Below are 12,887 nucleotides of genomic sequence, written 5' to 3'. Positions count from 1 at the left end.
TCGTTGAAATTTCATGAATTGTTCAAATTCTCCGAAACAACCTGTCCTTAAGTATTATTTATTTGCTTCAGAATATGAAATACATAGAACCTGCTAACAATATTATTTTTGCAGTGAGGTTTTGCAACTTTGTAGAATATTTATAGTCTTAGGAAATATTGATTGATAAGTGCAAAATGAAGTACCAACACCAATACATACACACAAAAAAAGTATAAGTTTGAACCTTATGTTTTATGTGATCTATTTCATAGAACGAAATTTTCTATGATAGAAAGGAATTGTCACACGTTTGCATTTACTCTAACTTCTATTCTTATATTTCAATTCATTATTTGTATTTGCGAAGCTCAAAGAGATGCAGCAAATCTTCTAAAGAAAAGGTCTGTTTTTAAGTGTTTGATTTGTTTATTTTATTTTGCGCCGTATGTCGTAGTAATATTCTTACTCTTCATTTTTATGTCATCGACAGTCAACTCCTCGATTGACATATTTATTATCTTCCATCGACAATTATTCAACTAGCCTATCTCAACACAGGATATTTCTAGTGAGACAGTAAAAAAAATGGACCTCATATGGAATATTTAGTTTACTTCTGTTCTTGAACTCAGTTGATTTAATGTAGAGGCATTAATAGTTTGTATAAAGTTCTAAATTTACTGTGGGAATCCATTTGTAGCACTTTTTACTGTGCATGACTGTAGATACTGGTGCTACACAAGTGCACAGAGGTGGCTTACACATGCATCTGCCATTTATACAGTTCTAATTCCAGTGGATTCTACCATAGAAAAGAACGAAAGCTGAAGTCGATTCATGATCAAGTCAGTCAATTTATTGGGCTTCTATTAAGCTGGTTAAGGGACGCGGAAGCCGAGTCTTGCTTGCGGCTGGTCCGACCACTCCGCTCATTCTCTAACATAGCTGCTTTGGTCAAGCCACAAAATCTCATCTAAATATATCTGTTCCGTAACGCCGATTGCTTTTGACAGGCTGTGTAATGACCAATCATATCGTCAGAATTTAAACTGTATAGTTTAAGTTCGCACAAGTCAGCTAAAACGACGGATAGCCGTGAGCCGAGCCAGTTGCACAAAAACGGTTCGTCCTGTCAACTCTCGATCGCCGGTTGTCTAATCGGAATAATCATAAGACGTATTTTTATCGCAATTTAATCTAAAATAACGAGTGCTAACAACCACGCTAAACGTCCCAGTGCTGACAGATGATGCTCACTATGCAGATTTCACCATCTCCTCCCGGTAAGTTGATTGTGAATTAACGTTATGTATTGTGTTTTTGCATCGCCTGTCACAAGCCATATAATTCATTTATACTTTATCTGTGTGGAATAGCCCTTTAAAGTGCGGCTATTCCAACCCATGTTCGTTCTTCGAACAATATCTTTTAACCATTTCTTCTTGGTACATTTTAATTTCAGCAACGTCAACTGGCGGAGATGAGACTTAATGCAGTTCAATAACTAACATGTAAGCATTTGCATACTACTTGCTAACACTGTATGCAGAGGCGGATTTGCCCTTAGGCCTATGTAGGCCCGTTGTTATCATCGTGACAAAAAGTCACAGATGATAACAATAAATTACTTCCTAAGTACCTAAATATTCTACGTACGAAATAGCGATATGCAAGAGCGTGTTCACACACAGCACACAGCGCGCCCCCACGCCCCACAGCCGCCCTCGCCATACCTATCAAAATAGTTTAGTCTAGTTTTAAATGTTTTATTCAAATCCTTGAAACCTTAGAAAGTATTACAAACTAGCAGCTATTATAGTTAACTAAATTTCTGAATCGATTTCGATAAAAGTTGTCAATAAAGTAAATTCATTATGTAGTCTATAGTCTATATCAGGGGTCTCCAAACAACGGCCCGCCAATGTCATCAATCCGGCCTGCGACAATCGACAATTATACAGTAATTGAACTAGCGAATTTAGCAAGCGTATTTTTTTACATTAATTCAACACAGGAGGCTTTGAGGAAAATATTTTCCCTCACGACCTATGTCATCTTAGGTGATGCTGTGTGGAGGGTCTTTTTAAGGAAGGGAAGGATAGGAAGTTCTGAAAAGGAAAATGTATGAGGGGTGGGTAGGAATCTGGGGATTAGTGTGTCCAGGAGTAACATACGTATGAAAACATCCCTCCAACTGCGGTGCAAGGCAATGGGTCAAGACAGTCCGGCTGGAAAGGTCAAAAGGCCTCCCTCACCCAGTCTCTCTCGATCCGGCCCGCCACGCAGCAGGTGGGCAGACGTATCCGCCGCCAAGACCTGGACAAATCTCACCCCATGAACCATGAATGATAATGGCAGGAAAATTAAAACGGTTTTGACCCTAGGAACTTACTGAAAAGTTTGGATACTCCTGGTCAATATGATGGGTACTGAAAAAGGGGCGGCTACATGGTCTGGGGCCTAGGGCGGCCAAGACTGCAAATCCACCTCTGACTGTATGTAAGGACATTGGAGGGTCTAGTCATTTTAATAATTCATGTAGCTTCATTTACAAATACCAAATTAGAGTATTGACGTGTGTAGTGAATGAGGAAACCATGTTTATAACGCCATCGGGAAAGTGGTGGATCCTCTCCAATGGGCCTCTATTTCTTACTGCGTTATCATCGCGTCTGGTTCACACCTAGGCATTGCGAGTTCAGTTCCTCGGCTGACTAAGTCCTCCATTATGACACCAGCAATATTTTCCGCTTGCTTCTACGGTAGTAGGAGATTCTCAAATATTGTCAGGTTATTTTTTAACTAGGGAATGTTTGACTTTCTTTAAAATTATATATATGTAATCCTATCGCATAGAAAGCCCGTTCTCATTGATCCATATACTAGATGAGGTGAGAATGCTCCTAGTTACATCTGGATGTGAAATGGATGCATTTAGAATTATTTTATATCATTTTTATGAATAATAACAATTATCTGCTTTTTTTCAACATGGCAACCCTAGAGAGTAAATTAAAGAAGATATTATATATTATATTAAATGTTTCAATTAAATAATTAACACAAATGCATATTAATGTATTTAACATAATTTATTTGACAACAAAGAATACAATAAGTTACATAAATTAGTAAAATAAACACGTTACACACTAATTATATTTACGATAGACAAATAATGTCAAAATAAATAAAAATGAGATTCTTAAAAATGACTAGATCCAATTGGAATGGAAATTCATAGGTAATTGAGGAAAGCTCGTTCATTTGTGGGGTGTTTATACTTCTGGGTTTGTAATCTTCTTTGTAGTAATTACACTGAGGACGATTGTTTTGCAGAATTTGAACAATTCATCAAATTTCAAAGTTAAAATTCAAGTTCTGTTATTATTTCATCATTGGCCAATTGTTTGATAGCATTTCTATAATAACAGAACTTGAATAGGACTTTCACAGAACTTGATTATTAACTTTGATATTTGAACAATTCATCAAATTTCAAAGTCAATTTTCTAGTTCTGTAAAGGTTATATTCAAGTTCTTTTATTATATCATTATTAGCCAGTTGTTTCTCACAAATTAAATTTGATGAATTGTTCAAATTTAGTGAAACAACCCGTCATTAGACTCGGAGCCATGAATTAAAATCATTATACTCATACCTTTCTGACACAGTTACAACTCTGAATGACTTAGGATAATAATATCACATAAAAACTAAGGTCAAATTATTTACAGATTACATACTCCTAAGTATTACATATGATTAATTCTGCATCTTTTGAAGAGACTAGAAGTTCTGTTGGGAAATTGCACATTGACATATTACAAAAATAAGACCAATAATGTCTTTTTTAATTTGGGATTTCTATATTTTAAACTAGCATATTAAAAATTAAACAAACTTCTGGAGTTATACATACACAGAAAAAATATTTTTAAGATTATCAGCTTTAATTATTAATTTTGCACTGCGAGATGTTTAGACATGCTCAACTTTATTTGTCGTAGCCAGTGTGGATTTTCATTAATTTTAATACTACAAAATTCATTGCCTGCATCGCTTAATTCAAACAGCAACACTCAAATTATTAAATAAAATAATTGGTGTAGGTTTTATTTTATTCCACAGTTTAAATAAATAGTTTTAGCAATCAAAACATAATTTTTTAAATTCAAAATAAATAAATCACATAATTCTAATAATAATCAATAAATCACAGACAGTAAAAGGGGAGTACATGATAAAAATAAATAAAATATCATTTTAAATATTCCAAATGACTAGAAAAATTATACAAATCGGTATTGAAATGTAGCAATGATTAATGAAAAAGAGAATTCAATAGATGTACATAACGAGTTGAGTCTCTTTATTGTTATTCACAGAATTTTCCTTGGAAAAACTGTTATAAAGATCCTTATAAACATGTATTAGATCTCGATTTTTGATCTGACATTTGACTTATCAATACAAGAGTTTTATGACCAAATTTGAGTATTTTTTTTAACGCATCTACTGCGGGTAAAATAAAAGTTAATAATCTTTGCGTTAACAAGAAGCACCTACGGTATGCATGCACATTGTCATTATTCGACCATTACATTTTCTCGCATAATTGGTTCTTGCAAATTAGCGAGAATGATTAATTAACTAGATGGCAGCACTTCTGTTTGTAGCTGTACGTGGAGCGAATGCGTACGGCAGACATTAGCGTAATAATATTATAGATTAGGTATGTTTAATTATAATCATTATTTAATCCTGATTTTCATATGCAAGTTGAAAGCAAATAAATTAATTCAATTAGGATATCTAAAGGTCATTTAATTATTTATCTAAATGACATCTTGATTAATTTCAAGTTGTAATAATAAGTATGATTTGGATTCATTGCACATAAAAGGGATTTCATTGCTACGATTAGTTTAAATCTAAGTTTCTTAGTCCAGCTTTTGTAACAGTTGGGAAGGGGACGTAACATTTGCAACTGGTTGGTTTATTGTGTCCTGGTTGTTGGGAGATAGTTTGGGAAGAGTTGGAGAAGGGGGAAGGATGTGGAGGTTGCTGGGGGAGCGGGGAGGGGAGTTGGAGCGTGGAGGGGAGTTGGGGGAGGGGGAGCGACTGCTCCACTCGCTGCTGGACGACTGAGAAGACGGTGTGGGCCGCCGGTACGGAATTGGACGCTTACGTGCACTAGAATACAAACATTGTTAATCTCCCTGCAATGTTATTTCTAATTAAGTAATGCCCACTTTTACCAATCAAACTGAGAGTAACTGCTAAGCAAAATTTCACTGTTATACATAATCTTGGTGTCACCATTGTGAATATCTCGGCGTAATTTGATCGCTTTTGGGAACACCTCATATGGTCTCATACATATAAATCGTTGTCTCTCTTACCGTCATGGTTAAAAATATGATCTAAACAGTGTCAGAAGAGAAAACACCACGTTTTATATATTTAAATCTAGAAGTTACAGAAGAATTAAAATAAACACCTCTATTAAACCAAAGGTTCCGATCGCAATTTGAGAAAAAATTGTGAAATTTAAATATTTCAAAAATGATGTTTATTTCTAATGATAAAATTTGAAAGCGTATTTTATCACCTTTCAAAGACAGTTTTTATTGTTAGGACGTTTACAATTATTCCATTTTCTTGGATTTTATTGCAAAGCAGAAATACTCCAACTTTCTGACAGAATATGCCAGAGGCCTTAGAGGTTAACGATCAACGGTACAAACAAAGTTAGGCCAACTCTTTCATGGATTAATCACATCTAATCTTTGAATGATTATTTTCAATGCGATAGTCATAGTTTTTTGTTAGCCGGTCGCAATAATGGCAGACTCAAAAATATAACTTAATTTACGAATGTGCTACAGTATGATAGTATTTTATTTAATATTTTTATGTAAAATTTTATTTTATTTTTGGCAAAGAACTAATTAGATTTGGCAAAAAATAATTAATAATAATTTAACAACATTTTTTAATTGAAATTTTTCATGTAATTGAAGATCTTTCCTTGCTTAACTTAAAGCATTCAAACAGTTTTGATTGGTGAAAGCAGTCATAGGTTATTTGAGAAATCAATGCATTGACTGAAGGTTATATTTTTTAAATATAATATCTTGAAGTAATAATATTAATATTATATTGCGTTACATTTTGTCTGTTTTTATCAGCCAACATTTTAATCCTCAATTAATCTGAATGGTTTTAGATGTTATCTGTTGTTAAATTTCCTTTAAATCATAAGTTAAAATCCAATCCCGATATTTTTTTTGGTTATCTTCGGCATTATTTATTTTAGTATTTACAGTTTCAGTAAAGATGAAGGTTTTAATTGAACTTGAATGAAGAAGGTTATATTATTAGTATGAGGGTCAAATATTCTTGAATAAATATGAAACAGTTCATGCGACTAGCAGTTACAACCTACAACACAGATGATATCATGCAACCTCTAAATAAATACAATAAAAACTTACTTTAGTTGCAGTTGGTTACCTGTACGTAGCCAAAAGATACAGCCATATTTCATCTTGTTGTCATCCTTTTGCTTTTTTATATTATTTGATTGATAGAAAATCATAACATATTATAATATTTTAATGATACCCCCTCATCAACTTACCCTCTCAAGCGATTTTTGGCACATTATGGCAAGATTGCAAAAACATTTTACGATAAGCATGCCAAATTTATAGAACCTAAAAATATGGGATAAACAGCAAAATCTGAGTGGATTCATTGGCTTTAAACCGCATTAAGGCGATGCCATACGTAGTAATGCAAAATCATGTGTTTTTGGTTTGAAAATTTGATCGCCTAGAAATGTTTCAGATGCTTTAATTAAATACTGCGAGTAGAATACATCTTGGTCTTTGAAATGATCGAGTATTTTTTAGATAAGTCTTTTTATAAGCCCAGAAAAAAATAATGTATAAGGCCTATGAAAACTGCTTTAAAGTTCAAAATCTCCTACTTACGAACCCATTTTCAGTTATTATTTTAGTGTATAATGTGGAAAATTAAGTTATTTATAAAATGATCGAAAAAAATTTAAATATTTATGACTGAACAAAATAAAATAAAAGGCACTTTTTGGCCATGTTTTTTTTTGCATAAATCAAAACAGGCGGATGGTGTTAAGCGGGAATTTAAACCTTATTGGCCAAAAAATTTTACGTAGATACGTAAGGGTTGTTATTGATAGTGGCTCAATTTAAAATATTACACGATGTAGTACATCGCCTGCAGTTTCATATGTTTCCACATAATTATATTTCGAGGAATGATATTAATTAATATGGTAAATTCAACCAATCGCTCGAGGGGATAATATTTGGTTTATACAACATAAACATGCGTTTGCAAATACAACTTACCGCACATAGTGGCTAAACATTGAAATTATAAAGAGTGCAAAGTAAATAGCAAAATAAAACAACTAATGAAAAAAATACAAAATACTGAAAAAACAATTTATTCAATCAATATTGTACAAATAAGGGAAAATAGGTTACAAAAACGTATCGACAACTTATTGGACTTAAATTAAACAGTTTCTACAAATAATAATAGGTCAACTCTAATTTAAGCAATTTATTAAATAATTAATAAGGGTCAGGGTCTTGAGTGCGCTAAGTTTTTAGGAAAATTTATTATTTAAGAATCATCACTGTCCTCTGAACTGGAAGAAGATTTTCCTGTTTTTTTGTTGCTAAAAGAAAATAAAATAATAATATAATAAGCAGAAATAATAAAATAACAAAAGGAGAAAAAATAATTGTGGGAAATTAAAACATACAAATGTTTGGGAACAATTTTTAATGTTCTTCTAATTTTTACGAGTAAAAAAACGCAAAATTATTTTATTTCTTTATTGCGCTTATATCTCAGTTATTCAACAAACCTCTAAACTTTATTCCTTTACTTTGAAAATGATCATAAACAAAATGATTGTATACAAAATGATTGTATACAAAATGATTGTATACAAAATGATTGTATACAAAATGATTGTATACAAAATGATTGTATACAAAATTATTGTAATCAAATGATTGTAATCAAATGATTGTTACTCTAAAATGATCGTAGGCAAATGATTTTTTGCATACAATCTTTTTGCTTACGATCAAAATGTCGGTTACTGAAAATGATCGCTCTTAAGCTTGGCTTTTGCTTTTTGAGGAATATTTCAATCTGTATTAATCCTCTCAAAAGCAGGTTGCATTTTATTTCATAAATATTTATGCTTTTTAGAGGAACAGATGTTTGCATTTTTATAGCTTGTTGAATTTCAAATCATTTTCACTTTTTACTGATATTATATTTTTTAACATGGGTTTAGAATAATCATGATTAAAAAAAAACGATATCAGCTTTTAATCATGTGATCAGTGCTACTTTTTGTGTGGTAATACTTCTTATAATGTGAAATATTTGTGTTGGATATTATTACAATATGTGTGCAAGTTTAAGTCAAAGTGGATGGCCAGCGTTGTAGGCGATTATAGTGCTGGCAGATCCCTTTTAGATTTAGCTGGTGATAAAAAGGGGGACCTTAATGTGACAAAGTGCACATAGTTTTATATATTTATCATACACATCAACTCGGACAAGTTCCCATCCCATAATCAGGCTGTACTTAAAACTAAAAAATAAAATAAAACACAGAAATCTAAAAACTACAAAAAAACCTGAAAAATTACAGTAAAAAAAAAAGCTAACACACTCAGGAAAAATAATAAAATCAAGCTAACATTGAAAATATGTAGGTACTAATAAAATAGGAACAGTTCTAGTTGTATGGCAGTGGGCAATGGGGTGGCAGGCAAAGTTACCTGGTGATCCGACGCCTGTCCAGGAAGCTCGGAGAGCCGGCTCTACGAGGAATAGAGGGGGAGCGAGATCTAGAGCCTGACACCGACCTGCACAAAATATAATGCTCAATACCTAAAGCCCTTGGACTAACAAATGTCTGCTTTATTTGTCTACATTCTTCTATTTTCGATGCACCTGTGTACCAACAAATCAGTTTGACTGACTAACGGCCAGTTCTTTTCAGTATTATCAGGAATGTTGAAGTGAACAGACAAGCTGTAACTTGGATTTTTCACATTTGATGACCATCAAATCGACAATCACGGCCATTTCAAATGATTGACATTTGAATGGTGCCCATTGAATGGTGATTATCGGCCCAGTTCAGTTTGTTTTGAGTTTAAAATACCTCCATATAGGCGATACATAGTTGGATGAGGCTGGTGAATGGCGTTGTGTGGAGATGACTTACCTGGAGGACGCTGAACCGGAGCGAGAGCGCGAGGAGCGGGTGGAGCGGCTGTAGCGGGAGGAGGACCTGGCGCTGGAGGAGCTAGCGCTGGAGCTGCCCGACGAGTATTTGCGCTTGGACCGCCTGCAATACATACATCATTACAATACGCTCATAGACATCCCATTATAAAATAAATATGTGGGTATTTGCATGTGCAAATGGAAGACGGATTGCTCACATTATGGATTTATAGTGCAGAAATTCATAAACTAACCACCATGATATGTACTCCTCATTGCCAACAAAAATATAGTGGATTTTGTTTTTTATGATTTTCAATATTTTTTATTCTTGTTATGTTGTCTTATATTATATTATTATTTATTTATTTATTATTACGGTCCAATCACAAGGGGGAAATCCATAACTGGTTTTATTTTGGCTATACTACACATGTAGAAACCATCCAGGCGTAGTATGTTCAATTCCCCAGCTGGCTAAGTCCTCCACATGACACAAGCAAGATTTTCAAATAATGTCAGGTTATTCGTAACCCAGGAATGTTCGTCTTTCTTTTAAAAAAAATATATATATTTCATTTTTTAAACTATTCCTATGTAAAGTCCCTAAAGAGGTCCAAAAATAAAGAAATGAGATCACTGAATGGAACTAACAGATTCTTTATCAGAAATGTTAAAATTGATTTTTTTCAGTGTTGGTTCATATTTATATAAAAACTGTATATTTTCTAAAAATATACTATGCGAGCTATTTAAGACACCACAAGGTTAATCTTACATACTAATATAAAATTTAAATAAGACTTTGTTAAATTGAAAGTAAAAATGGGACGTGGTAAAAAGGCTTCCTCTTCATCTAAATAATTGATTAAAATTATGGACAGGTTCGGCGGTTGTGTTTAACCGACTAAATAAAGTGAGTGAATAAATTTTCATATTAAAAATATATAACTTTCCGATATTCTACAATACAAAACTATGAAAAAACCAATCAAAATTGTGGGACATGACAAAAACAAAATGTACAAAGTTTGGCGAAGATTCTCATTCAATAATTTTCCCCTACAATGATGATTGAATGCACTGAATAATATATGTTAGGAGCTCCCCAGGTGATATTTCATTCATTAAATTATTGCACTACAGTGGAATACGTAAATTACCTTGAAGAAGCTGATGATGATGAAGAAGAGGAGCGTGACCTGGACCTCGAGTGTGATGTGGAGCGGCTCTTGTCTGGTGTCTGCAGTCGCCGCCTCTTCACTTCCACTGAAACCTTCTCCTTCTCCCGATTCACCTCCTCCTGGCTGCCCACCAGGATCTCGCTCTTGGGGGCTTCCTTGTGCTCGGGTGATATGTCCATACTCTCCGAGGATGCGGATCCGTTGCGCTCAAAGGCGGTGCTGGTTGAGACGATGGTGGCTGGAGCAGCTGAAGGGCCTGGCTTGTCTACGGGCGGCAGGGCAGGAGGGATTCCTTCATCTCTCGCCTTCTGTTCCATCCGCTTCTTAACGGATTCCTTGGCTATGATTGCCAAACCTATTTTAAGCAGGTCCAACTCCTTGTCATGCTGATCCTCATCATCGTCTGGTCGAGACACGTCACGATCATCTCCAGAGTCCTCGCTGGACGAAGCTCTTAGGCGCACGACGGGTTGTGGAGTCTTGAGTTGTTTAAATTTCTTTGAACTTTCACTTCCGGAAGGTTCCTTCAAGTCATTCTTTGATTTCTTCTTTTCTGACTGGATGTATTTTGATTTGTCCTTATCAGAAAGTTTGTTGATGACATCGATGTATCGCTCGGGACTACGTCTTGCGGGAGAATAACTGAGACTAGAACTACTTTTGGATCCGGCTGAAGGGCTGCGCTTCTCTTGAGCTGTTTCATCTCTCGGAGAAGTTTCAATTGGTTTTTTCAAACAACTGACTGTGCTGTTGGCATCAGTTATATTGTCTAATTTAACATCTGGTGGAAGTTCTGGTAGTGATATACATTCCACCGGATTTAGGGTTTTGACATTTAGCACTTCCAACAGCTCTTTTACAGTGGTGACTGCCTTATGCGTGACATTATCGGAAATATTCAAAACAGTGTTAACTGAAAGTTTGGGAGAAAGGTTCGATTCTGGTTTGTTGTTATAGGGAACAGATTCTTTAGAAGCAAGCTCAGTCGTTACGACATCGGCATTCCCATTGGATATTGAATCACTTTTGTTTTCAGTAATATTAGGCTGTTTTTCATTCTTACGAGGTGGAGAATTATCCGGAGTGCGAGAGGAATGATCAACTGTTGACTTCTTGTAATGACTAGCAGAATCAGAAATATTTGCTTTAGACTTATTGACTGGGGATCTATCTTGATTATCGGAGCTCCTGTCGCGTCGCTTATCTTTAGGAGTTCTACTCCTGGACCTTTTGGGGGACTTATTCTTTAGAGAGCGACTGTGTTTTGGGGAAGGACTGTGGTTCTTTTTGTCCGGAGAGCGCCTCGAAGTCCTGCTGTCTGTTTCTTTTTTGGAAGGTCTCGGAGATCTACTATTCCTGTCTCGGCGTGAGAGTTTGGGAGAGCGATTATCCCTGTCCCTGTTATGCCAGGGTGAGCGGTGTCTCTCTCTTCTTTTATAGGAAGGTGAAGGACTGCTCCTGTCTCTTTTGGCCGGGGGACTGTGCCTTCTTCTAAGTGGTGATCTGCTGTCATCCCTGCGCGACTTGCGGCTAACATCCCGATTGGGAGAAGCGCTTCCTCTGTTGTATCGCGATTGCACGGGTGATCGACTAGCCTCGTCCCTCCTTCGCCGAGATGAATCCAAATCTTGCCTGTTATAATTACTGTACTTGGACAGTTTAGATTTGTCTGGAGAATTGGCATCCCTGGCAGAACGTTTAGGAGATCTACTATTTCTGCGATGCGAACGATCCTTTGAGCGACTACGTTTGGCGTAATCCGCCTTGTCTGGAGAAATATCTTTTGGAACGCGTTTAGGAGTTCTACTTCTGCGATTCGAACGATCCTTGGAGTAATCAGTTTTGTCAGGAGAAATGGCATCTTTGGTGGAACGTTTGGGAGACTTGCTTCGTCGATTGGAGCGATCTTTGGACCTACTGCGGCGCGCAACTTCTGACTTATCAGGGGAACCTACATCTTTATTAATGCGTTTAGGAGATCTACTTGAACGATGCGTGCGATCTTTAGAGCGGCTGCGCTTGGTGAGGTTGAGAGTTCTGATTTCATTTCGCTCCTCAGAACGACATCTTTGAGAGGTGGATTTCTTTCTGTCATCTTTGGATCCGGAAATGTAGTTTTTCTCATTGGGTTGATCATGCTTGTCATATTTTCTAGAGGATTTGGAAATAGACTCATCTCCGCGTGCCTTTGGATTTGATTCAACATCTGGAGATGATTTCTTGTTTTTATCTCTTCCTCTGACATCAGCGACTTCCTTATCTCCCTTCTTCCCTTTAGAGCTCACATGTTCCCTTTCTTCTGAATGTTGCTTCTTAGACCTTTTCTTTGAGACTTTCTCAGGAGAGCTAAAAAGTTAAAATTTTAAAATTAACATGTTGATTGTATGTTGTAATTTTAATTGATA

At 35.4% G+C, this 12,887-nt stretch overlaps 1 protein-coding gene across 5 annotated transcripts in view; it reads right to left on the bottom strand.

The window, feature by feature from the left end:
• Nucleotides 1–3,130: 3,130 nt before the first annotated feature.
• Srrm234 (Serine-arginine repetitive matrix 2/3/4) overlaps nucleotides 3,131–12,887 on the bottom strand; it is a 45,188-nt gene continuing 35,431 nt past the window's right edge. For 2 of the 5 annotated variants that reach the window (XM_089634214.1, XM_089634215.1), the window contains exons 8-11: nucleotides 10,462–12,828; nucleotides 9,297–9,419; nucleotides 8,845–8,931; nucleotides 3,131–5,179 (exon numbers count right to left, since the gene is read on the bottom strand). In XM_089634214.1, coding sequence (XP_089490340.1) covers nucleotides 4,927–5,179; nucleotides 8,845–8,931; nucleotides 9,297–9,419; nucleotides 10,462–12,828 — 2,830 coding nt within the window. In that variant the 3' untranslated portion in view covers nucleotides 3,131–4,926. Of the gene's footprint in view, nucleotides 5,180–7,465; nucleotides 7,719–8,844; nucleotides 8,932–9,296; nucleotides 9,420–10,461; nucleotides 12,829–12,887 lie in introns of those variants that run through there. The other 3 variants (XM_089634216.1, XM_089634218.1, XM_089634217.1) reach the window with 2 other exon arrangements.

The sequence above is a fragment of the Hesperophylax consimilis genome, chromosome 8, assembly GCF_061612785.1.
Source record: "Hesperophylax consimilis isolate HC1 chromosome 8, BYU_Hcon_1.0, whole genome shotgun sequence".
NCBI classification, from domain to species: Eukaryota; Metazoa; Arthropoda; class Insecta; order Trichoptera; family Limnephilidae; genus Hesperophylax; species Hesperophylax consimilis.
Note: the sequence above shows the minus strand (reverse complement) of the source record. Positions and strands in the feature narration are given on the sequence as shown.